At 41.0% G+C, this 27,608-nt stretch overlaps 1 protein-coding gene across 6 annotated transcripts in view; it reads left to right on the top strand.

Annotated features, from left to right (window-relative positions):
• PLPPR1 (phospholipid phosphatase related 1) overlaps positions 1-27,608 on the top strand; it is a 177,199-nt gene that overhangs the window by 108,894 nt on the left and 40,697 nt on the right. For 4 of the 6 annotated variants that reach the window (XR_013999784.1, XM_081150459.1, XM_081150462.1 and 1 more), the window contains exon 3: positions 25,240-25,428. The exons of 1 other annotated variant lie outside the window; for it this stretch is intronic. Coding sequence is in view for 4 of the 5 variants with exons in the window: in XM_081150459.1 (XP_081006585.1) it covers positions 25,240-25,428 (189 nt within the window). In the remaining variant the exon portion in view is untranslated. The remainder of the gene's footprint in view (positions 1-25,239; positions 25,429-27,608) is intronic. One more of the 6 variants, XM_081150461.1, reaches the window with a different exon arrangement.

The raw sequence follows: 27,608 nt of genomic DNA, 5'->3' as shown, positions 1-27,608 counted from the left end.
ATCATTTATTGAGCATGCCTGTGAGAGCCTTGGAAGAGATAGCTCAGAAACTAATAAAGTGAAGGAATTAGACTATGGTTTTCCAAGGGTAGTCTCCAACCTGCAGCATCAACCTGATGTTGGAACTTGTCAGAAATGCAAACTCACAACTCCCACTCCAGATATAATGAGTTAAAAAGTGTAGGGGTGGGCCCCATCATTGTGTTTTAACAAGCCCTCCGGGCGATTCTGATTAGGGCATCCAGCAACTCTACTCTGAGTTTCCTCACAAATCTCTCTCTGAAACTAAACAAATAAGCTAAGGGATGAGGTCCATGGTATTCAAAGAGGCAGCCTATTTTCTTCTGTAAGCTCTTTCTGTCTAGAAGAGATATGTTCTGTGTGGGTATTGCAGCATAGGTATGTTATAGACAGGACCAGCCTGTAAGGTAATTGTGCAGTGGATGAAACATTTGCTTCTTATTTTTGTTTCTACGGTCATTTCTCAGATTTCTTGGGCACCTTTAGTCACTAGCACCTTCACAGCCCAATAATCTATGCTGTTTCCTTTTCCACAATCTCCTTTCCATTATCTGTTGATCAGAAAGATAGGATCAACCAGTTCTCACAATGAACGACATATGTTAAGTTGAGAGCATGGAAATGCATGGAGTAAAATTGGGAGCATATTTTGAGCAGTCGACAGTGCAATTTCCTTGCTAGCCAAAGTATTTGATTTCCACATCAAATGAATGTAAAGGAATCTGACTATTCCAGATTTGTCTATTTTTCCAACTACTGAGATAGTCCCTTGAAGGAATTTCTGCAAATGTGGATTATTTTAGCAGTGAGAAATTTTTAAAATACCACATCAGCTATCTTCTGGATCACAGCCATGCAGATTTAATCATTTGTTCTGTCTTCAATATTAACACTGATTCCTACAGACAGTTTGATTGTGCAGTGATTATTAACCCAGGTATGAGCCCAGGAATAACAGAGCCTAACATGTGAGGAATGAACAGTACTTCTTGGAAATACATGGATTAGTTTCGTAACCTCCTAAGCTTGGTCCCCAGGAGTGTGCAAGAGGCAGCTGATCGATGTTTCGCTCTCACATTGATGTTTCTCTCTCTCTCTCCCTCCCTCTCCCTTCCTCTCTCTAAAAAAATGCCAATAAAAACTTAAAAACTCAAGCCCTAGTCAGTTTGGCTTAGTGGTTAGAGCATCTGCCCTTAGACTGCAGTGTCTCTGGTTAGATTCTGGCCAAGAGCATGTACCTGGGTTGCTGGCTTAATCCCTGGCCCTGGTCAGGACACATACAGGAGGCAACCAATCAATGTGTCTCTCTCACATCGATGTTTCTCTCTTCCTCTCTCTCTTCCTCTCTCTCTTTCCCGCCTCCCCCCACTCTCTCTGAAAAGCAATGGAAAAAATATCCTCAAGTGAGGATTAAAAAAAAAAACCTCAAAAATTGACCAATTATTATATAAGTAGTTCATTGATGATAAAGTAGGCATCACTAGGCAATGAATAGGAAGATGTTTACAACTGGAAGTGTAACTATGAATTTTAAAATAGATTAGCATACAACCAGATTCCATGCTACACATTAAAATTAACATTATGATTTACTATATTTAATTCTATTCATATCATTAAAAGGAATTAGTAGAAAATAGATTTAATTACATGATCTTTGGAACAGTGCTTGTTGTAGGAAACTAAAGGTTCTATCACATATGGAAAGGAACGTCAGTGCTTTGACACAAATAGCATAATTGTTTTAGAAAGGATATTTATAAGGGAAAATATTTGAACCTATTATAAAGGATTTAGGGTTAACATGTATGCCAGGGGTCAGAAAACTTTGTTAGTAAAAGGCTAGACAGTGAATGTTTTAGGCTTTGTGAGCTGGGCCAGATAGGGGCATGCTGCTTCGTTGCCATCTTGAAATTCTTAATAATGTTTTACCAAGAGACTCAACATTTTTTTTACTGGATCCTGCAAATTATGTAACCAGTTCAATTTGTGGACTACACAATCTCTTTTGTAACTAATCAACTCTGCAGTTGTGATATGAAAGCACCCATAGACAATACTTAAATGAATGAACGTAACTGTGTTCCAATAAAACTTTATTTATAAAAGAAGGCAGTGGGCAAGATTTAGCCCATGAGCCATAGTTTACCCTTGTCTATACTATACAGAAAGTTTATAGAAATTGGTAAAAAGAAATATATATAGATATATATCCCAACTCAGTAATTTTCAAAAAAATGACTATTAGCATAAGACAACTATTGAATCAATAAAACCTTAAAATGATGAATTTTCAATTTGATATAATCATGGTAAACCTGGTAGCTTCAAGAAGCGCTCATAGGGGCATAATTTTTAAAATGTTTTGAAAAAACCTGAAGTATAAAAAGCCACCTACCCTTTGATTCAGTATCTTCATTTCTAGGAATTTATCCCAAGAAATAGGTCAAAATTAAAAAATACTACATGCATGAAGAGGTTTACTAGAGATTTCTTTTTAAAAAATGGAAATCTGGAAGCTATATAAAAGAGCTACAATAGAAGCATGTTCCAGTCAAGTATGATATGTTGATTGCATGAAAGAATATACTATCAATAAAAATGATCCACCTTGTGAGTATGATATAGCAACTTGAAAAATGTCGTTAGTGTTCTGCTAAGTGAAAACAGCAGACAATAAAGTCTGGTGATGCTATGTTTGCATAAATATAAAAACTATGTGTGTATAATGTTAAATACTAGAAGATGCCAATCTTCTAGTTGCAACCAGCCAGCTAGAGGAAACAACTGAAGGCAATCTTTGAGTTCCAACTCTGGCGTTGGTCTAGTCCTGAGCTGGAGTCCTGGTCCTGTCCTATCTGACATGACCGTGACCATGAGCGAGTTAATCAACCTAAGACTCAGTTTCCTTTTCTTTTTTTTTTTTAAATTTTATTTTTGTTTAAATTATTACAGATGTCCCTTTTTTTCCCCAATCACCCATTCCACCCTGTCCTATCCCCCTCCCCAGTCCCTCTCCCCACCATTGTCCGTGTCCTTGGTCAGTTTCCTTTTCTACGAAATAGATGTAAATAACATTTTACTACCTATTTCATAAGGATGTTGGGAAATTTAAGTGAAAAAAAATACATATATATATCATAGCTCAGCTTTGCATATGGTAAGCTTTCAAATGTTAGTTGTCTGCAAGCAATACTTCACTACTGATCAACCTAGAAAAACGCCATGCTTCTACCTCTGAAAGGTTGGAGCTATTCTCTGGATGACAGATCCTAAAATAGTGTGGAAGTCAACAGCTATAGAGGATAATACTAACTTTTGGGGACAAGTGTCTCCTGAATTTGCATGGCAACATGTTAGTTGGTATATAATAGTGCTGGTCGTCACATCCAGAAGGTAGAACTTCCGGAACTTTTGTGAAGACCATGCATCATATTCTGAGAGACTCCCCCCCGCCCCATTATTAAATCCTTTCACTAATTCACCTGCAGCACAAGGACCTATAATGATAAGTTCTAAGGGGAACTTAAACCTTTGAATAATCCATCCCAGCTATGAAGCAGCAAAAGAAAGCTACAGACTATTTTCTACCTGACCAGCCACCTAAGGGTGTTAGGAAATGCATTTAATACATGGGTTGGGAAAATTATGCTATATTTTGAGGTAGCTTGAGCTCTGGGAAATGATGGCATGACCATTCTTGTATAAAATGGAAAGCCCAGTTAGTTTAATTCTAGTTTAAATCAATTTAAAGAAAATTATACATAAATATCAACGTGAAACATATACACCTAATATCTAAATGTATATAACCAAATCAGTACTTCATCATTGTGGAAAACTAATCAGTTTTCAGAGTGTAGATTTATAAAAATGTTCAGCAAATTATGGAACAGAATGAAACCCCCGCTCAAATTCCTCTCCTGTTCCTATTCGTGTGCGGGAGCCCGTGGCTTGACATCTGGGGCCGAATCTCCCCCATTTATAAAGATGGACTCACAAGGCCTCTCGCCTCCCTAGAAGAGCTACTGTGAGGAATGAGAGAAAGAGGCCTCTGTGCTCGAGCTCTGACAACTGACAATGGGGGGGCTGGATGAAATGGGGAGATTCTGCAGAGGGTGTTCTCCCAGTCAGGGGGTAGATTCTTTGCTGCAGTTGATGGTCGCACACTAACAATGGTTACAAATGTTCTGCTAGCAAAATAGAGAGGATCCCAGGGCCATACCCCCAAAGATACGATCCACTATTGCATTTTGCGCATTCGTTTCAGTGACGGTAGGGAACTTAATTAAAACTTCCATTTAATGACTGGACTTCTTTTTCCTTGTCATTGAACCCAAACTTACTGATGTTCAGGCCTCTGTCATTGAGTCTTGAGGGAGAGTTTTATTTCTTCCTTATAAAGAGGACACCCTGGTGGCAGCTTCACTAGGTGGAGAAAATGCCCTGTGGGCTCCTTCCCAGTGCAGACAGCCAGCCCACTTATCAGGGCTCTGGAGAGGATCTGTGGGTGCAAAAGACTGTTCACATGTGGGCCCTGAATCTGTGCCTGTTCAGCAATCTGTCATTTGGGGTCACTTGAGGAATGAATTTTACCAGCAATTCTTCCTTAGGTGAAAAGAATCATTAAGTCAATTCCTTTAGAGCACATGACATCTTTAATATTTCTTATGGGCCATTTGTGGAGAAAAATACTGTCACTGCTCACACCGCAGCGTCCCATAAATAGAAGACACCGTAGACAAATTTAACAAGGTCCCTTCCTCCCTTCGCTACGCAGGTCTGATTGGCTTATTGTGGTCCCACACAGCTCACCCAAAGCAAGAGCCAGACCACTGCCTTACAAGGACTCACCCATAAACTCCCAGATTTCCAGAACTTTGCACCCCAGTTGCAAAATGTGCAGCTGACCATGAAGCATGAGCGTGCAGTGAAGACTGCCAGAAATGAGCAATCCTGGGGGGCCCACAGCAGTCGGTGGGAGTGAGATGCTTCACGTACACCTGTCTGTCGCATCCCAGGCTTGCTTATGTGCTACATTTGCCTTTGGAAGCTTCACACACCCCCACTTCACATCACTCCCCCTCTGTTCCCTGTACTTGTCTAGCTAAATAATATAGCTTAAAAGCGACAAAATTAGAGACAATGATTTGGTGACTATTAAGGTGCTTTTGTGAAAATGATAGATCCTCTCCTGTCACACCAAACCAGATACAAAAATCGGGGCTTGGAGGGCCCTTAGGATCAACCCATCCATACCACTTATTTAGCAGTTGGGGAAACTGAGTCCCAAAGAGATAGTCTCTTGTCCAGTCACACAGTAACTCTAGTGAGAACTAAGACCCAACCCCATGTCTCCTGACTCCCAATTCAGTGTTCTTTCTACAGGACCAAAGAGCCCATGATGACTTTTCATCTTTTTCAATCTCAGTCCCCGAGTTTACACCCTGCCCTGCTGATTCCACTGCTTGTACTCTGGGCAGGTGTCATAGAAGCTCTTCTAAAAGTGAGTTTCCTGGGAAACATGTAGCTTACGTGGTAGAACAATATAATGAGATTTATTTGTATGTGTGTTTATCCCCCCTCCCCCCCACACACCATTCCATTCCAACACCAAGCGAGTGGCCAGGGGCTCAGTGTACTTCTTAAATCACAGGGATCTATGCCGGGAAAACAGCCAAAGCTACTCAAACTCACCGACTTTCCTTGTCTTTTAGCAAAGCTTATACTCAGAGGGGAAGGATAGGTATTCCCCACGATTAGACAAGAGGAACAAAATGGGTGGGTCTTTCAATTAATGGGACATTTGTCCTGCTGGGTGGCAGAACTTCTGTGATTTGGCAAGACCTCAAAGGTGGCGACCACATGGGACACCAGAAGCGCTGGACCTTGGGCCCAGGGGCTTCGAGACCCAGCAAAGATGCCTGTGCCCAAACTATGGCACAAGCAGTGGAGCCAATGAACTAGAAGGACCTGTGAGAACAGGATGCTGAGGGCTTCAGGCTGCCCAGCACAGTTCAGACCAGCACCCCCAGGGCCTCTCTGATACACTCTTGAGATCCTGTGGGGGAATCCCATTAATTACTACAGAATAAATTTCTGAGGCCCAGTGTAATGGTGGCTCAAACTCAGATACAAGTTGACTTGGGGCGGGGGGGAGGTTCTTTTTAATATCCTAGCTTACAGGCAAGATTTTTACCTGCTACATTTGTATTAAAATTTTTATCAAAGCATGAGTAATCCATATGCCTCAACAACTGGAATCCTAGCAACATGTTTTCAGCATCTAAAAAGACCCAACTTCACAATTAATGATTTGCCCCAAAAGGTTTATGGTGAGTGGAGATTTGGTCTGCCCTGTGAAGCCTTTCCTGACACACATGCCCCCCTGTGGGCTACTACTGCATCCTGCAAATGCACCCAGACTTGCGCTTTGACCCTCTGCATTATAGTTGTGTATAGGACTCTCTCCCTTGCTAGACCGCGAGCTCATTAAATGTCCCGGAACCGGCACAAACATGGACATGTAGGTAAGTCAGCAAGTCCCTGCCAGGCTGCAGTCGGAGCTGTGGCTCTCCCGTAGCCTTTTTCCTCAAAGGAGGTTCAGAACAAATTGGGGATCAGCAGCTCAGGTTGCGTGTCATTTCATTTTGAGGTTAAAAAAAGCAAAACCTTTGTATCCTTCACTTGACCCAATGGAAATAGGAAAGCCTGAGGTCATTTAGAAGGGGTGAGGGGTCCCGCTTTTCAGTTTTGTTGCTGCTGTTGCTTTCAACTCAGGTCAATTCAGCAAACTCAAGGGGAGGACCTAGCATGTTTGGGGTACTTTGCTCTGTGCTATAAGAAAGCATGTGTGCGCTCTCTCTCTCTGTCTCTCTCTCTCACTCTCTCTCACACACACACACACTCGCACATAATCTAGAAGTTCACAGCCTATTGGAGGTGTAGGCAAAGCCATTCTAAATGGTGAGAAAAACAGAGCTGCAAATTCCCTGACTGTCATCCCCAATGTAGGTCCCTCTTCCAGGACAGACATAAGCCCAGCTGACTGCAACTCTCGTACCAATGCCAGCCTGTGCCAGGCACCCAGGGGTGGGGTGCTGTAGTACAAAGGCCGGATTCTGAAAGCAGGGAGTTCACGTTCTTTATTTGGATCTGGAAGTGGATATAATATTTGCCTCAGAAGTTTGGTGTGAATATATCACACTCAAAAGTGCAGTGTAAAAAAAAGTTATAAAAAAAGACTGTCAAAGAAAGAAGTATATAAAGCATATCAGGGAATTAAGTGGAAAGGATGGAGTATGAAGAGATAGAAAGGGTAAATAAAGTATAGCTAATCAATGAATTTGAACACAAAAGACGTGAACCTGGACAGAGGTTGAAACTGACAATAAGTTCTAGTGCTACTGTTGGAGATGTGATATATTGGGAAAGATGAAATTATTTAAAGCAGAGCCAATTGAGTTCACCATAAATTTTACACAAGAACTGGGGAAGTCATCATTTAAAAGAGTAGAATAGTCAGTTCAGTGTAGAGGTAGAAGGTGACTGGACAGGGTTGCAGCTAAACTGGGGGGAGAATGAGTTGGCTGCGGAGGAATAATAGGGAGTTAATGGAAATGTGCAGGGGAGAAATACAAAATAGGTGAGCTGAAGGAATCAAATGAGGAAAGATCCCTCTCTCCAAGCCGCTATATAATTTACCCAGGAATCAATATAAAGTATTTTGAGCTGCAGCCCCTAAGGAGACTCATAGGACCAAATTGGCTATTCCCATGACCTGCCCTGTCAAAATCAGCAAGTTCTTAACTCAGAATGAAAAAATGACTAGGTCTGCCTCCAGAAGTTTGCCTTGTTTATTAGTAGATCAGAGGTTTGATATTGGGTCAAAGCCACAATGACACATTAATTCTTTTTTTTCAATTACAGTTTATATTCATTATGATTCTGTATTAGTTTCAGGTGTGCAGCGTAGTGGTTAGACAATCATGTACTTTACAGAGTAGTCCCCTCAATATTTCAAGTATGCACCTGGCTCCATACATAGTTATGATATTATTGACTGTATTCTCTATACTGTAATTTACATCTCTGTAACTATTCTGGAACTACAATTTGTACTTCTTAATCCCTTCACCTTTGTCATGTCCAGTCCCCACCCCCGATCCCCTCTGTCAACCATAAGTCTGTTCTCTGTGTCTATGAGTCTGTTTCTATTTTGTTTATTTTGTTGTATAGATTCCACATTAAGAGACACATTAATTCTTAATTTTATATTGAAGTAAAAGTAAAGTGTATCTGCAGTCGTTCAGTAAAACAAACAAAACAACAACAACAACGTTCAGTGTACGGTTGAAATGTTATCTGTGTTTATTTTCCAGTTCACCAAATTTGCCACATATCCAGATCTTAGAAATAGAAACAAAAGCTAGTTTTCCTAAGTACCTTAAAGCCAATTAGGGGGCACTGATTAGCTTTTCCTTGAGAATAAGTAGACCTTTAGGAATGAAAATTTACTTAATTTTTTCCATGTATAAAAGCAATGAATATAAAATGCAGAAAAGAAAGAAAAAAGAATCATCCATTGTCCAATCATTCAAAGAAATCCACTGCTAATAATTTGATGTATGTTCTTCCAATATTTTCTATGTGTATTTTATTTCATAGTTGGGATCATATTTCATATATGGCTTTTTAAAAAACTTATCTTTATAATAAAAAGGGCAATTAAAATGCTTTTTCAAAATAAGATGCCTAAATCTAAAGTGCTGGGTATCTGAAAGCTTTCATCTCCCAATTGCTACAAGATCTTAACAAACTCTTTAACAAGAAGTAAAAGTCAGCTTAAAAACTGACCATAAATTTAGAGGAACCATTTGGAGGGTCACAGCCAGCAAAGTCAGCAGGTTCTAAAGCCCCCCCAGTTTCTGTGCCTTGCCAAGTGACTGAAGTGGAGAGGCGATTTCACTATTGCCTTCTGACTTTAATTAATGTTTCATTCTCAGTAGCAAAAGTACACTTCCTCTTGTAGGTTCTCATTAAGTTTCTTTGAATCAGTTAACACTCTGTTTATAAAGATGTGGATATTTTCTCTAATTACTATAATTTGGGCTACTGCTGTAAAAGTCAGTGCTCTGTGTCACACTGCCAAAGATCCTGACGGATGTGCACATGCTTCTCCCCTCCCTCCCCTGGAAATGATCCAGTCTTCTCTGGAAATTAAATGCAGTAAAAGTTTAATAAAGGTGGAGGGGGGGAAATCCAGACATATCAGGTCTCATTTCAAGCCATTCCAGAATAAAAACAGAATGTATTCATCAGGGTGATGAAATGTGTGGTCTGTTGAAACATTAAGGATATAGATGCAGAGTTCTGTTACTTATGACAAATTTCATTATTGGAAAAGATCCAATTCGTTCTGCTGAACAAGAATGTTGAGATGATTTATGCTTCCAGAAGCACATTTCCCGCTCTTGGTATTTCCTTTCATGTGGAGAGGTACCGATGAGGGTATAAACCCTGGCTCCTCCACCCACTCAGCTGCTCCTGCTCTGGAGTGGAATAAGTCTCATCACTGGCAAGTCTGGAAGAGGAACTAGACATGCATGGCTCAGCTTCTTTCTTCGTCCTTCCCTGTGGGAGCCAGATACCATGGGAAATGTGTTCTGGTCTGTTCCTTCTTTGTGGGGAAGGACTGTGGTTTTCTAGCACTGTCTGTGCTTGAGTAGGTAAGTCCACCTAACTCCGTGGTTCAGTATTAGGAGATTCATCTAAGCCACATCCTCTAACCCAGCTTTTAGAAGTATCCAAGGACCAGCTTACTCTCTCTTACACCTTCTCTCTCTTTCTTTTTATAACCTTCTTTCTTAATTGATTCAAAGCACTTTGTGGGAGAAAAGGGTGTTATTTGCTGGCTCCCTTAAAAGTGAATATCACCAAACACAAAGGCTGGTAATTAAATACAAAACAAAACAAAACAAAAACACCACTCTATTTTTCAGGCATGTTTCAAAGACTGTGGTGTTTCTTTAAAATTAGCCACTCTCTGTTTTAAATTTTCACTGTGAATTCTGTAGTACATTCTGTTTTTTAGTATTTAATTCTGGATCTGTTTAATTAAAAGGAAGGATAGAGAAGAAACCTAGCTGTCAATGGCCAGAATTTTCCTTGGCAGGAAACTTACTCTTTGTGTATTGATATTTTTCTTTTGTTGTATTAGGTATTATTTTCCCCATTTTACTGAGATGAGGTGAGGTTGAGTGACCTGCCTGAGTTCTCACTGCTGGATAGCAGCAGAGCAGGGAATTGACCTGTCCAGCACCAAGGCCAGAGCTTTTTCTTCAGGAAAGCTTTCACTACATCTTTCCCCACAACCCCTACTACCCTTTCACTGTCAAGGCCATTAGGAGAAGGAGAGGAGAAATAAGGGAACAAAAAAATGGTGCCCTGAAAAAGAATACTTGTTAAAAGTGTAACCTGAGCCCTGCCAGGCGTGGCTCAGTGGTTGAGCATCGACCTGGGATCCAGGCGATCGGGGTTCGATTCCTGGTCAGGGCACATGCCCAGGTTGTGGGCTCGATCAATGACTCTCTCATCATTGATGTTTCTATCTCTCTCTCTCCCTATCCTTTCCTCTCTCTGAAATCAATAAAGATATATTTAAAAAAAAAAAAAAAAAAGTGTAACCTGAAAAACATGGATTCAGCTGCCTGCTGCAACAAAAGCCAAACTCATGAGGCAGGTGCTGGTGCAAAAGGAAAGAGATTTATTCAGGTGCTGCACGACCAGGCAGAATGGAAGACTCTCATCTCAAAGACCATCTCCCCTTTCTGCTCAAGCCCACAATTCTTATAGGGGTAGGGAGGGGAGGGCTTTTTTTTCTATCCAATTATCTTGCTAGCTTTTGGCATGCTCAGGTCCTGTCCATTCATCTTTCTAGCTTTCAATGTCCTGGGGCACTATCCATTTATCTTTTTAGCTTTTAGTATGCTCAGTGGCTCAGTGTTAAGAACCTCCCCCAGAGCCATCTTGGCCAATGTGGGAGACTCCCCAGCACTCCAACTAACTGTCTATAGTAACAGAAGAGGGCAGTGGTTTGCCTGGAAGCCAGTTTTAGCCTAACGTCTCCTGGCTATAAATTGAGTGTTTTTAAATATCAGTTTTTCTCTGCCCCCAAACAAATTAAAATATATAAACAGGTATTTAGCAAAATTTCTCCTATTGCAAGAATTTAATTTCTTCAGGTACTTTTGAAAAAGACCTTGTGGAAGATTCCACACTTAAAAAAATATTCTTATTTGAATATGCTTTCGATTGTTTTGGTCTAAAAATTCTTTGCAATTGCAAAACAGTTCTGATGACTCTTCTTCCAAATTTGTTCAATTGGTTTGAAAATGTCACTACAAAAGTCAAAATTTCTTGAGTTTATTACTCAGGGAATTCTTGCCTCTGAGAAGGTTAAGAGTCAGTCATGTCACCACAATAACAGAACCTACATTTTACAGAAACATCCAAGTGAACTTTTCTCAGTGTTGATTTACTTGTAAATAGAGTGGTGCTGTTTTCTCCCTGTGCCTGTAGGCAGTATCAGGGAGAAATTCTGTAAGGGTTTATTAAGTTGAGGAAAATATAACCCAACTGGAAACTCATATTCCAGGAGTTCAGAGTACGGCCCCAGGGGTCAAGGCAAATTGTGTAGAATATGTACTCCTAGCTCAAGTCCGCCACTTACCTGGAAGGGCTTCATCAATGTGTGCTAAATGAGCTAAGGTAAAAACCTGGATGAGCCTTAGTCTGGGTGGGAATAAGATGACCATATCATGCTTCAAATAGAATTAAATCAGAGAGATCTAGAGGTGTGTGTGTGGGGGGTTTGATGTAGTCTTCCTTTGTGGTGTTCCTTAAGATCTCAAATTTTAAGTCCTAGAATTCTAACTTCTAAGGTGTAAAGCTAAAAGTATTTTTGAGGATAAAGGGCAAGAAAGCTGGAATATTAAACTTCAATAAAGTATAATCATAAGTCATTACATCTGCCATCTGGCATTTATATTATGGTAGATATGGGAAAACTTACGTTTATTTTTTATTGGTGTTTAATAACCTTTCTATCCATAACAAATTACAGGGCTGTGTGTGTTTTAGAGTGAAGAAATGCAGTTCTTCATGTCATATACTGTGCATTAAATGTACATATTCGTCCTTTTCTCTCACTTCCTTTCATAATTGTGTGCCTTTGCCTGTCTGTACCAGTAAAGGGGGAGAGAAAAGACTAGTATTTGTTGTATTGGAGAAGTTTCCCACACAGAGAACTGTTGAATTTCACTCTCATTACAGCTAAGAGGGAGCTGTAAGCATCACTGATGCTAGTTCACCATGATGCAGATTCAGCTGTCTCCTCGATTCCTGGGACTTGGAAATGCTGGATCTGCAGCTGCTGTGATATTTTTTTCCTCTAAAAAAAAATTGTTAAGGCCTCCAACATCTTTCATTTATTTTAGAAAAACCAAATATGTACATGCTGTACTTTTATTTCCTTCAGTTTCATTCAGAGCAGATGATGTTTCTATGTAGATTTTTCTAAGAAATATCATTTCCTATCTGCTCTGATGTGTTGATCATTTTATAGTGCTCAGAATTACTAAGAGCACTTAGCCTTCTCCTGCTTATAGAACACCAATGCCCCCTGGTGATAAATTTCCCAGAACCTTCCCTTAGAAAATGAGAACATAACCCCCTGTCTTACAACAGGCACGGTATTCAGCAGCCTTGTCTGAAAAGGACATGTGCTTCTAGGGTCATCTCAGTCTACTTTATTAATCTCTCATTAGCGTAATTTCCTCTATGAGTCTTCACTAACGCAGCTAGAAGTTATTTCATGCTTGGCTGGCTTTATTATAAAAACAATTTTGAAGATATCGACAGACCTTTATACCTGACAAAAAGAACCAGAACTAACATTTGATTATGATAATGTAATTTTGTTTACATTATATTTACATTTAATGGGGAAAGTCCCTCAAAATACCTTCATATTTGTCTTCCTATTTCTTTGGGATTTATAGAATTTATGCCATGAAGAGATTTTAAAACCTAATGCTCCTAATTTATTCGAATCCCTTCTAATGTCACCTCCATCAAGTAATTTTCTTGGTTTCCCCTAGAGATAGAGAATATAGCTATCAAAGCAACCCATTGTATCTTTCCTGATATAGCAGCTTTTGCTATTACAAATTTAACTCCCCTTAATTCTTCAAATAGTTGAAAAGAAAGATTATGTTCTTCTTCTGACATTCTTTGAAGTGCCTTCCAGTTCCAAGAGTCTGTAATCTCATGATCCAGAGAAATAACAATATATAAACCAAGGAACTTCCCCAGTAGCTTCCAATTGACACATGTTGACATGGACTCAAAATATGAGGAAAGGGGCAAAAAATATCAGTCTATCAAGTTATTCTAAGTAAATGGACATTTCAAATCAGGAAGACTAAATAAGCAAGATTGCATTAGATTATTTAAAACTATACTGTCACCCTGGCCAGCTGGTGGAGTGTCATCCCATACACCAAGAGGAGATTGTGGATTCAATTTCTGGTCAGGGCACATACCTAGGTTGTGGGTTTGATCCCTGGTTGGGGTGGATGCAGGGGGCAGCCCATCGATGTTTCTCTCTCACATCAGTGTTTCTCTCTTTCCCTCCATTTCTCTCTCTGAAATCAATAAACATATCCTGGAATGAGGATTACAAAAGCACCTATACTGTTTTACCTCTAGGTCAAATGCCTATTTGACTACAAGATTCTGTTTTCCCTTCCCATATACCTTAAAATTTTTAAAAACAATATAAAAATAAGGAAAAAGTTGCATAAACACTAACGTCTAGGGGGGAAATGATATCAACTGACAAAATCTCAATAAATATCCACAGATGTGGTAGAGATTAACTCCGAAGAAGACAGAAGAAACTGAGCCCAACTTTAAAACACCTCGTGTCCACCCAGATAAAGCAGCAGCATCACATGCAGTTTAAAAAGAAAACCCCTAACATCCCTAATTAGGACAGGGCAGCCTGTGACACATGCAGGATGAAACTACTCAGCTCTTTTTTTCACTAGTGCAAATCAACATAATTGCAAGTGATAATAGCACATTTATAGTGCTTCCTATATGCCAGAGAGTATTCTTTTTCATATGTAATTAGTTCATTTAATCTTTACATCAACCATGTGTTGGTAGATAGTATTGTCTCCATTTTATAGATGAAGAAGCTGAGATATAGAGAGTGACTCTCTCCAGGTCAGTGAGTGGCAGAGGCAGGATTTGAACCCAAGCTCTCAGCCTCTAGAGTCAGGTGCCCTAATCACTGAACTATACTACCCATTAACAGTAAAAGAAAGTGGCTGTGTCTGGTGCCTTTGGCTGCAATAATGATGCATGACGAACCACTCCAAAACTCAGTGGTGTGCAACGGTCATCATTTCTTTAGCTTATGAGTCTGTAGGTTGGTTAGACCTCACTGGGCAGTTCTGGTCTTGGCTGGGCTCACTCATAAGTCTGAGAGTTGACCAGCTGTTGTCTGGGGCTCACACGTCTCTGGGGGTTAATTGGCTGTCACCTGGGGTGACCTGACTCTCCTCCATGTGTCTCATGGCTACCTCCAGCGGGCTAACTCAGCCAGTTCTCTTGGCAAGAGCAGAGGTGCAAGAGCAAATGAGAACACGCAGATGCTTTTTATGTCTCTGCATGTCATCACATCCAACGAGGCTTTTGCTGCAGTGACAAGGACTCTCCCAGGATGCATCAGGGCTGTTCCTGAAGCCATGGGCAGCAGCTTCTAGAAGGAGGGGGAGCCCAATAATATGTCATCTGGAGCCAAACCCTTTGCACACTAGATTCAGAAATCTGGCCTCCAGAGAAGAGTCTCCAACAAGAGAGAGAAAAACACAGAAAATAAGCAACACGAAGGCAACTCCAGCTCCCTCTCGCCCTCCGGCCTCGGGCTTCCAGATGATGCCACCGGGTATGTGCATCAACCCGCCCTTCACCTGTGACGTCAGAGAAGAGGATTTTTACGGCCGACATAGGAAGGGAAGGGACTCTAAAGAGCTATTTAGGAGGGAAAGTTTTTCACTTTCTAATGGGGTTTAGATTTACAGAGCATCCCTTGCTATTAGTGGCTGTCCTGAGGCACTGGAGAGACCCTGGGCTGTAGGTGCGGCGGTCGGTGTGTATGGCTAGCATGTGGATCTTGAATTCCACTCTGGCTTTTATTCATTTACTGAACAAGCCCTCATGGAGCACCCATCACGTGCCAGGCTCCGGGAACACAATAGCTGTGCTGTGTGCACCATCTCTGGGGACCTCTTGGTCTAGTGCACTGATTTTTTACAGGCTCCCAGGTGGGAAGATGTATCTTTGAGACTTGTTAGGGTTCTCACTGGAATCTCTTTAGGAATTAAAGTTACATGACACACCTCTCACTGCACATGCTGAGTGAATATAACTTCCTCTTCAATATATCCAGCTAAACTTTTTTTTTCCTGATTCCCAGGGAATAAAGTTTCTATTCTCCTTCATAGAAAACAAAGGAGCCATTACCTGGGAATGGGTTCAGCTAAGCCTGGCTTAGCTCATATAGCAATACTAACAGTTGCCAGAATCTACTTTTTTTTTTAATATATCTTTATTGATTTCAGAGAGAGGAAGGGAGAGGGAGAGAGAGAGACAGAAACATCAATGATGAGAGAGTCATTGATCAGCTGTCTCCTGCACGCCCCCGACTGGGGGTTGAGCCCGCAACCCGGGCATGTCCCCTCACCGGGAATCAGACTGCGATCTCCTGGATCCTGGGTTGACGCTCCACCACTGAGCCTCGCCTGGCCGGGCCAGAATCTACTTTTAAAGACTAAGATGGTGATGATGCAGGTTAGAAGGTGACCATTGAAGGAGCTCAGACTAGCACCCTGACAGCACACTCTGGTTGTGACAGTTCTGACATCAAAGATGTCATGAAAATGTAAACACATTGAAATGATCTTTCACACACCGGACTTTCTACCCTCCAAGGCCATTCTGAAAGGTCAAAAGGCGGAGGCAGCCGTCAGGAATGACAAGGTCCCCAATGATAAACAATTATTAACTTCCTAAGGATGTAACTAAGTTCCTGAACCTTTTCAGCTCAACATGCTTGGCTTAGAGTAAATGCTATAAATGTATCTTCTAAAGCAATTTCCTATATCGTTGAATAAATTTCCACTGACAAGGCATGCTCAGCCGTAAGAACCCTGATATAATGGCAGGGTATTCAGAGTGCTAAGTGGTACAGATTGTGCATGGTGCCACGTTCAGAAAGTTTTTAAATGGAACAGTCATTTCAAAAGGAACAAAAATCAATTCAAGAGTGTAAAAGTGAGAAAAGGAGACTTAGATTACTTTGCAGAACCTCCAGTCAAGCATGGGTATCCAGAGAGTGACAATTTTTCATAAGAATCGAGAGATTATGCGTCCTGGGAGCTTTCCCCTATCATGTGTATTAGGATAATTGTTCCTCTAATTCAGATCTCTAAGCAGCTTAATTCCTGTTCTTATTTTAGTTCAATTTAGAGAGAACATAAGAACAAAAATGCTGTATCTGTTCAGTATCTGTGTCTCTAAAGGAAGCTGTTCAAATGGTTGACCACGTAGCGAGGGAGAGACCTCAGTGGGATTTTGTGAGCGTGCTGTGGAAATGCTCTGGCACAGCAGTGTCAGCGACATGCCGAGTACCTGGTGACTGACCTGGGAACACACCTTCCTACCAGCTCTGATTTCTCTGACAAGGGTCTCTGCTCCAACCAAACGCGGACTCCTGCCAAGGTCACCCTCTTCAGTGACAGGTGCGAAGGTGTCACCTCCCTGCTCAAAACCCTTCAGTTGTTTCCTTTTGAGTATGAATAATGTTAACAATGTCTGCCTGCCTGCAAAGCTCCCCTCTTTCCAGTTTGCGCTGACTTGCCATATTTCATCCTGAGAAGGAGCCCTTTACACCCAGCCTGCTAACCCTAAAGGTGAAGCTGGTCCCTGAACACATCTGTGTCAGTTTCCTTGACAGGAAATGACCAAAATGAGACAGGCCTAGCCAAAAAAAGGCGGGGAGGAATATATTAACTCATGTAACTGTAAATATCTCTAATGACATAGGAAGATAGTCAAAATACGTTAAGAGAAATGTAAGCTGTGGAGCAGCATGTATAGTGTGATTCTACTTTATACATTTTAAAATCTACTTACGACTGTGTGTGTTTATATGGGGAGAAAAAAATCTAGAAAAATAAATACATACTACATGTTAATAATGATTCATCTCTAGTGAGTTAAATTCCGAGGATATGTTTTTCGGTTTATACCTTTATGTGTTAGAGTGTTTTCTAATTTTTAAAAAGGTTCAAATTTAAGTTTGGTTCATGGTGCAACCCTGCTAATGCAAAGTGCACTGTCCCATATGTAGCCATTAGTCGTGTGTGGCTATTTAAATTTAAATAAAGATAAAATAAGACTTAAAGGTCTATTCTTCAGTTTCAGTAGCTACATTTCAGGGACTTGATGGCCACACATGGCTAGTGGCTACCATATTGGGAGAGTACAGATATAAAACATTTCCATTGACACCAAATGTTACTCCCACAAAGGTAAACTCCTGACAAGCTAGATGAACCTCCACGCTCAGGCAATTGCTTTCACTAGGATAACTGGCTTTGCTTAGATGCAGCCGGTGAGGCAGGTGCAGGCCTGAGCACCTGGGATCTGACGGCCTCCAGGAGTCTGAGTGAGGCTCGGGTCTGTGTTCATTTTCGCAGCATCTTGTAATGGGTTTGGGAGAGGCGCTGCTAGAGAGGCAGCTTGCTCAGTAATTGTAAGGAAAATATGGAAAATCCCTACCGGGTGATTTGGAAGGGAAAACGAGAACATCTAAGTCTTTTGCAACGTTGAGATTTACCTGCTTTAATTAAAAAGAAGGACAACCTGGTTGATTTGGAAGAATGTTTTTCCTTTTCTTCTCACTTGCCTAATTCCCAAGAAACATAGCAATGCATTTGGAGAAAGAAGAATCATGTTCCTTTCTGGTAGGGAAATTAAACTAGTATCTTAAGCACTTCTGTTGAAAATTATTCTAAAGGAAACAGGAAGCTCTGCCTTGTTTTCTTAGGGTTTTTTTTTTTTTCTTCAGTTTGAATCTTTAACATTTGTTCTACATGCCATGTAAAATATTCAGTATTAGTTTTATGTTTTAATTCTAATTTAGAGTCATAAAATCATTTATAGTGCTTTTTCCCCCAAGTAGATCCATAATTTAAAGTCTCATGATGAGAAAAGATTCACATTATAAATAACAAAAGGGAAGTCTCAATAATTTTATTTAAGACATAACAGTGTGGTCTTAATATTTAATAGCAACTGATTATATATATCTACTATCCTTTTAAAACCATGAAACAGTAGGTCCATGAAAATGTCCCTCATTTTTTAGAGCAATATAATTACAGCTTTTTTAAAATCATAAATCTCCTCTCTTTCTTTCCAAAGATTTTGCATACCAGGCATCACTGTTCAGAACATGCTGATTTATATTCAAAATTTTAGTTTTGACCAATATGCTAGTAAGATGTCTTAAACAGTTTCAGGGTATATGTTTGTTGAACAGATGCCAGAATTGCTATGAGTAAAACAAACTATAGAATTTCCTCCGTTCATTCAACTGATATGTTTTAAATACCTATTATGTGCCTGTGCTAAACTGGATCCTGTCCCTTAGGGCCTCACAGCTTGATGGAGGGAGACCCGGGAAAGTCAGGGATGGCAGTGCAGAACCGTGAGGGCTGGGATCGTGTAGGTTTTCCCAGGGAGCTGTAGAAGCACAGGAGGGGGACATTTCATCGCACTGCAGGGGTGGTCAGGGAGGACTTCCGGAGCCATTTCGGGAGCCTTTGTGTTTGTCTAAGCCAGTGTCCACCCACTTTTGGGTTCCTTCTTTATAAGATCTATACCTAGTGTCCTAGACCAAAGTATTTCTAGTGATGAAAAACATATTACATGCCCCCACCCCCAAACAAGGAAAGTATAGGATCAGACACACCACAGAGCCCTGCTGAAGGATCCCATTCTGGACCATCCACAATGACTAGCACATTTCTTTTGTTGGGCGGAAATCCTATTCTGTCCTGTTTTTCCATGATTAAGTGGATTAGAATGTTGACATTCTTAAGTAAGTTACTTTTCCTTGCAGCATCACACATTATGGTTTTAATGTGGATACTATTATAACATGGACAGGCCAAAGGAAGTAACAGCGAAGTGCTCTTTTGTCTTCAGAGTAGGCACGAGACTACAGATGATTTGTGAGGACCAATTAGAAAGCCATTCTTTGGGCAGAAAGGCACCCCAGTCTCCCCAAAGCCAGTGCAGTGCTCAGTGCGAAAGCAAAGACTGCAATGGTGATGATTCAGACACTAGGCCTGTGCATTCACTTCTGATTCCAGGGTTTGCTCACCCCGTGGCTATGTCTGCTGATTAAATCCATATCTCTTTTAGTGGAAACCTCTTTTGGTTATTAATGAAGAGAATTTTAAAGATGGCAAGAAAATTACATTTCCTTTTGAAATTACAGTATAAGTGTAGTTTCTTCAACTGGCTCTTTAAAAATTGAGAAGGTCTCAGCCTCACAGATTAATGAGATTCTCCCCCCCATTCCCACTGAAAGCCCCTTGGACCTACTTATTCTCTTAATAAGTCTCCTGCATATGTCTCACCTGTCAGAAGTGACACACGTCTTCATTCCTCTGAGTAGGGCTAACTATCCTGGATGTTTGGGCACTTGTATTTCCAAAGATGTTCATTAGTGGTTTTGACTGGAGTGGATGGCAGAGCGAAGGCTCTGGTCTCACATCTACACCCTTCTCCCCTTCCTCTGCAAGAGGGGGTGATGCCTTTGGTGTCAGTGTCTAATGACAGGCATCCAGCTAGCCCACTTGTTATTCTTAGCTTGTCCAATGATGTTCATTCCTACAAAGAAGCCAGGCCCTGGGGCAGTCAAACCTAAGAGCAGTTTTGGATTTAGAGCAGAGGATGTTCCAGAACCCTAAAGGACTATGTCCTATAAGAATAGCATAGGTTGTTTTGGCTATGGCTCTTTAGATTCATAGAACAGAAAATCATTATGTGAAACCAAAAAGGAATTTTTTAAAGAAGAATAAAAGTGAATCCTGTGAAACCCAAGAAGCATAGACTGGCCTCAGCATAAATTAAAATGAGAACCTGAAAAATCACCAGAACAAAAATTATTCTTTTCATGTCCAATTTAGCTTTTTCTCTATAGATCCATCCATTAGCTTTCGTGGCTTTTCCAGGTTCAGATGGCCACAGAAGGAAGCTCTGTAGCTCTTGGATTTGTATGTGCTGAGTTCAAGTGATCAACAAAGACACACACAGGTCTGTGAATCTCACTTCATATTCTTGAGAGAGAAGCTCATGGGCCTAACTTGGGTCAGTTATCTACCCTAGGCAAGTGGGCTGCAGCCAGGGAGTCAGTCTTGCAGTAGAAGCATGACTGTGGGTTCAAGTGTACAGTTCTCAGAGAAGGAAAATCGAGGTCTGGATGAACATCTCAGATGGTGTCAACTACTAGTGCCAGTGAGCTATTTTCTGCCTTTCAAAAAACTTGAGTAGAAGTGAGATGTACATTTATTCATGGTAAACCTATAAGAAATAACAAAATATCTGATTTCTTTGTTTTGGGGTTTGGTTACTCTGTTCATTTCATGCCAGTCAGAATATCTGCACTTACATTTAATTTAAAAGTAACTATTTCATTAAGATCAGAAATCAAGTTAATTATTCCAAAGTAAATAAATGCAACTTGTTAAGTAAACATATTTCAAGTTTGGGAACCACAGAGGAAAATAATAAAAGACGATCTTGGTGTTGAAAAGCCGACTCCAGGTTCTGCTGCATAATGAAGGAGATTCCGGGAAAGCATAAAAACTGCAGTTCTGTGGCCCTATTACAGCAGCCCCAATGAGGCTGACCTGCTCATAGAGTCACTGAGAGCTTCTCTACTTACATTAGTTCTCCATGCTATGTAACAAATTGCCACAGACATAGCCACTAAAACCACACAGTCTTATTATCTCACAGTTTCTCTGGGTCAGGAGTCTGGGTGAGAGTTAGCTGGGTTCTCTGTTCAGTGTCTCATCAGGTGGAAATTAAGATGTCCATGTCCGCTGGGACTGTGATTTTGCCTGAGGCTCAGGGTCTTCTTCCAGGCTCGCTGGTTGTTGGCAGGAATCAGTTCCTTGCAGCTGTAAGACCTAGACCCTCAGCTCCTAGAGTTGGCCTGCATTCCTTGCCATATGATCTTCTCCACAATATGGCAGTTTGTTTCTTCAATGCACACAGAAAAGTCTCTGATGCTTTGACTCTTTTGACTTTGTTTAAAGGTCTCGAATGATTAGGTCAGGCCCACCTACGACAATCTCCCTTTTTATTAACTCAAAGTTAACTGATTAGGGACCTTAATTACATCATCATAATTCCTAAATCTTTGCCAAATAATGTAGCATAACCAAGGGAGTGACATCCCATCATATTTTAGGTCTTGCTGACACCCAGAAAGAAGGATCATACCAAGCATGTACACCTGGGTCAGAAATTTGGGGGGCAAGCTCAGAATTCCACCCATTATAATACAATGAAGAATAAAGATTAACTTGGTTCATACTCTCCTAGGCATAAAGTTAGCATCCTTTGGCATAAAGGAGAATTAGACTGTGGGCCTAAGTATGTTCATAAGTTAAAGGAAATACCAATAATGTGTGCATTTATACGACCTAAAACTGGTTTTGGCTATTCATCCCTTATATTGGCCTGACTTTTTTGTTAATTTTCTCATTGATTATAGATATTTGTATATGTGTACTATTAAATGGTGCTTTATATATTGTATGGTGCTTTACCATCTGCAAAGACTTTCTCCAAGCCTCCTCATTTAATTCCACTTCCCATGTTATCTTATACCCATTAGGGTATTTCCCCCCAGTGAGGGTCAGGGAAGCCAAAGTCATGTGTTTAGGATTACAAAGCCAGTCAGTGGCAAAACAAGGACCAAAAGTTAGGCCTCCATCTCCAAATTATGGGGTATTTTCCTCTTTAATTCTCCATTATGTCATCAGAGTATAATGGAACATCCTGACCGAGAGGACATTCGACTGCCCTTGATTTGATTTCCAGCGCCCCTCCCTTTGGCACTTAACTGAGAGGAGATTGAACAGCTTGTGTATCCTTGCTCCAACCCTCAGTGTCATCTTTAAAGCTGGGCAGCCCAAGCCATTGTTAGCATGTCTTTTTCCCACAGGACAGTAGGCTCCACATACTGACATGCTGGGCAACACCTTGAATTTTGTGGAGTTTCTGATTGGTTGGTTGATTTTGGCTAAGCCATGGGCTTATGTGTCTGCCTTCACCCTCTGGACATGCTGATACACTCATAGACACACACACACACACACACATTCACACCCACTCAGACGAGTCCATGCCACCATTACTTGTCCCCTGCTCTCTCAGCTTCTATCAGGTCATATAAATTAGTGGTCTACAATTGCTCCAGACTTTACAGACTGAAGGAAAATGTTCTTGTCATCTCCACCTCTTGTCTCAGCTTTGTGACCTTACCAGTTATCACTGTTTGTGACATTTACTTTTCTCTGATCAGCAGAGGGCTTGGGTAGAAACGCAGTGCTCTCAACCCTGAGAGACTGGATTTCAAATATTGCTGGTTTCTGCCTTCTGAATCCTTGTGGAATGATCAAGAATTAATGCATTTTCATCCCCAGGGTACATCGGATTGTCATTCTTAGAAAGAGACAGCTGGGGAAAGTCCCTGGTACGCGAGCCCCTTACACCTTGTTATTTCCCTGCAGCCATAGCTGCTCCTCTCACACTGACACCTTCAACCCTTCCACCAGCACTTGGGTCCAGCACAGCCTCGCCATCTGCTCATGTGACATCAACATTATGGCCTCCCTCCATGCATCCCTAAATGGGCTGGAGAAGGCCACAGAGATAGCAAGTGCGCCAGCTGGCACCAGTGGTATAAACCTAGACAGTGATGAACCGTGGCCCAGACAGGGAGGAAGAAGCGAGGATGCTGATGGCTGCTTGTGTGGTGTCATCAGTGCAGTGAGCCAGACCTCTCTGCTCCTGAAAGCAGAATCAGTGTGTGTTTCTGTTCATGCAGTAAATGCATAAGTTTCTTTTTAATATACAGTCACGAAAGAATATTCCATGGAAAAGAAATCAAGATCAGAATTGTTGTTTTTGCATCTGTGCATCTCTGACATTCTCCAGGGATTCATCTCTGGGATTCTCCAGGGAGCTTGAGGATTGCTTGAAAATGACAGGGAGGAGTTTCTGGCTGTTCATGGAGGAGCAAAAGCAAGGGGACTCAAGCCGATGGGTCAATTCTGTCCCAAAGGTTGTCCAAGTTCCCACCTACCTCTGCTACCCTGTGTCTCCGAGCTTCCCTGTCCTTTATTCCATGCCCTGCAAGTAATGGATTCATTCCCTCATTCATTCAGTTTTCTCTGGATGCTGCTTTCCGGATTAAATTGGTCAGGCAGCTAGTCAAATTTTTAAATTTAGGCATATGACCTTGGCTCTTCTATTGTCGTTATTGTTAATTTTGATATGTTTGATGCTAAGACAGTTTTATATTGTAAAAGTTTCAATTTTCTTTTCTTTTGAGTCCTGTTACATATACATACCATATGTATGCATATGTGTATGTGTATATATATGTTTTTGCTTTTGTTTACTTCATTTTCACCTTTCCCTTTTTATTAAATGAAAGTGGTAGCACAGAGGCACAGAAATGTAATACTCTTCCTCAGTCAAGGAAGCTAGATGCTATTTTTGTTTTTGTTTTGTCTAAAAAGCCCTCATAGATCCTGCCTTTCCCTAAACATATACCTCTCAAGGGCTGATGATGCCCAGAGGGACAAATGTGTTTCCAGCCACATAGACCATGACATCTTCCCAAGTTCTGATTTTTTCCCCCATAATGATTACACTGATACTTTTAAGCAAATCAACATTTAAAAATATTCTCTGTCCATTTGAGTTTCACTGTGTCGATGCTCAATCTAAGCACATGTTTAGTTTACTTGATGGTTTATCAGTGGTCAGCTGTCCTTGCTGGGCCTCAGTTTTCTCATCTATGAAAGAGGATGTTAGACCAGAAGATCTCCAAAATCTCTTCTAGCTTAATTTTCTGTAATTTCATAACCTCAAAGATGTTTTCTGTCTACTTTTATCATCATCTTATCTTGGCCTTTCGTTTCTTCCAAACACAAATGAGAAAACTAATGTTGGCATTTCCATATCCCCTCAACTCCTCAGACCTATAAGGGTTACATCTAAACCTTGGTGAGTATCCAGGACATTTCTGAGTCTAAGTTAAAGCATAATTGAGTCCCTTTTTATGCCTAAACTTATGGAGATACAGGTCTATAATAACATGCGATCATCATCAGATTCCTTGATTTGCTGGTGGAAAGGATTTTGGAATAAAGGCAAAAGCTTTTTGGAAAAGTATAAAAGTTATAAGTGATGCAGGACACCTGCACTGTTTTCACTCCTGCCAATCATTTAGGGTGTGGTTCCGAAAACTTCCCTTGACCTAAAGCTAAATTCTAGGCTTTAGCTTTCCTGTTCGTTCATTCATTTATTCATTCGTTCATTCATATTGGTGATTTACCTGCCTCTAATATTTTATAATAAGGTAAGTCTCTCTCTCTTAGTTTATGAAATTTCCCATGAACAGATCTCACACCTACATCTTGCCAATTCTCATGCCACCGCCCTTTGACTTTTCACCTCTGTCCTGAATGGAGATATTGCCTTGGTCCCCATGCGTCCTCTGAGAGGGTGGCCGCAGAGGCTGGGTCTCTGCACGCCTTGCTGTGCTGTGCCTCTCGGATGGGAGCTGTGCATTATTTGCTGGAAGGTTTAGATAACAGATGTTACAGGGCAGACAAGCGAGCACACATTCCCCGAGCCCAGAGCTTGCCGAGCCAGGCAGGCACACACTCGCCAGTACCAATACCAGGAGAGCTGCCGGGGTGATGGAGGGACGGTGCTCTGAGGGGCGAGCGCTGCTAATGTCTCTGTGTGGCCATGCTGTATTTTCAGCTTGTCATCATGGCCGGGACAGTGCTGCTTGCCTACTACTTCGAATGCACTGACACTTTTCAGGTGCATATCCAAGGATTCTTCTGTCAGGACGGAGACTTAATGAAGCCTTACCCGGGGACAGAGGAAGAGAGCTTCATCACCCCTCTGGTGCTCTATTGTGTGCTGGCTGCCACCCCAACTGCTATTGTAAGTACAGAAAGAGACTTCCTTCTTTGTTGTCAGATGCTAAACAACATTTCTGTCTGCCTCTGCTCCTTTTTTCTCTCTTCCTGCGTATTCAGCAGAGGCCTTATCAGGGGTGTCCTGTTTCAGCCAAAACAGAGCGGAGCTCTGCATAAAAGCTCATGAAAATAGGTCTTGTCTTTTATAATTGGCTTTTGCTTTTTGGTATCTGAATTTATATATATGTTTTAAGCATGCGTGAATGTCATAAATCAACAGGCATGGTTGGCTCACGTGTGAAGAACAGCTACTGTGCTCTTGAACAAATATACAGTGGGCTGCGTGTATAAGAAGAGGTATTGAATGTAAATGCCGGGGTTGATAGAAAGCTTCAGTTCAGAGTGGAGTCGAATCCCCGGGCCTGTGTCTCCTGCTGTTTTGATTAAACTTCCAGAGATGAGAGAAATCGCTTGACCTGAAGTTTGCTGTGATTCATTCTTGATGCTCTGGCTCTGTTCACGTCACATCACATTCAATTAAGCTGTAACTTTACCTTCATTTATTTCATTCCTTTCTCTCATGAGGCCAAAAAAGAAAAAGGCCAGACACTCCTTAAGGGAGACTGTCTCAAAGCATAAAACTCACATAGCTGGATAATCTGGGAAAGTGATTTAACACTTAGACATTTTAATTTTTAAAATGACTTTGTGAGGGTTTTTAAGTAAACATTTTTGTGTCTAAACATGCGACAAGGTCAGATCGTCTGGGATGTAATCTCAGTGATCATTTTCCACCTTTTCTTCCAATAGATGCCTCCCCAATTCTCACTGCTCCCCCACCTGCCCCCTCCTCCCCTCTCTTTTGGGCAGTAATAAAAATACTTACTGGCATGCTGAGGAATATACCGATTGCTCAGACATTCAGCGCAAGTGTTGTTTTCTATTCAGATGTTTTGCTTGCTTTAAGATGAGAGATGGACTAGACTTTTGAAAGGTAATGTGGACATAAGGAATCATAACGCTTTACATTCATTCTGATCCTTGATCTTGGGCTCGACAAGCTCCCCCTTAAATGCTAGGCTGTGCGATAGGGATTAAGGTCAGCGCTGATAAAACATGATGTATCAGAGTGGTAGATAACACCAGCTTTGCCGTCTGACATACCTAGATTCACGTCCCGGCCCTGTGACTTCAGACAAGTCCCCCGTAAAAATGGGGGTAATGTGACTGTCTCATGTCTTGGGACTTAAATCAGATGATTCATACGCATGACTTAGCTCAGTGCCCAGCATGTTCTAAGTGGTTAGAAGTGGGGGAGAAAGAGCCTGGCTGGAAACTGGCTTTGTCTGCTTCAGGGTCACAGACCAACCTCCTTACCTGAAGAGGATGGGAGTCCACTGGGAACCCTGGGGACAGGTGCTCCTCAGGGCGATGGGAGATGTGCCCTCTCCAGGGCAAGGCTGGGCCCTGCATCCCTCCTCACCAGCCTGGGAGTAAGAGAAAGAGTAAATAACACGCTTCCCTGCGCCTCAGAGGCAACACCTCCACTCCCAGATGAACCAAGAGGCCGCGCTGGGTTCTGTCTGAAGTGGTTTGACGGTGGCCCTGCCTGGAGGCAGTGGACTTAGCCTGGAATCAGATCCTTGTTTCTTCCATCACTTTCTTATATGTTCAGACGTGAAACTCTGAGTGATCCATTGATTTACTAAAATACCTTTCTTCTTCTCAAATCTAGAAAATAGCATTACCTAGGTTCTCCTATAATGACTTATTGTAATTATAGAGATTTTCTCCATTAAAAAAAACTAAGGAAAGGAAGAGAAACAGATTAATAAAAATTATGAATAAAAAGTAGTGAATCAGAAAATAATAGAATTGATAAAATCAGGAGTTAATTATTTGAAAAGTAAAGTGTGCAACTTCCTTGCTAGTCTAATATGAGAAAGACAAAAGTAACAAAAATTAAGAAAATAATATGTATAAGCAAAAATACATAAACGCTTAAAAGTCTACAGTGCATTTTTATTTAAATTGTACATACAATTCTGTGTCAATAAATACTTATATCCCAATAAAATTGATAATATTCTATGACAAGATAATTTACTAACAATGCCTTTAAAAAATGTAGAAAAGCTGAGTATATGAATAAAAATAAAATAAATGTTTAAACATGTCTAAAATTTATCTCGCAAAACACTATTG

The sequence above is a fragment of the Miniopterus schreibersii genome (genome assembly GCF_964146895.1).
Source record: "Miniopterus schreibersii genome assembly, chromosome: 11".
NCBI lineage: Eukaryota > Metazoa > Chordata > Mammalia > Chiroptera > Miniopteridae > Miniopterus > Miniopterus schreibersii.
The sequence above is the reverse complement of the archived record's forward strand: the minus strand, read 5'-3'. Positions and strand labels throughout refer to the sequence as shown.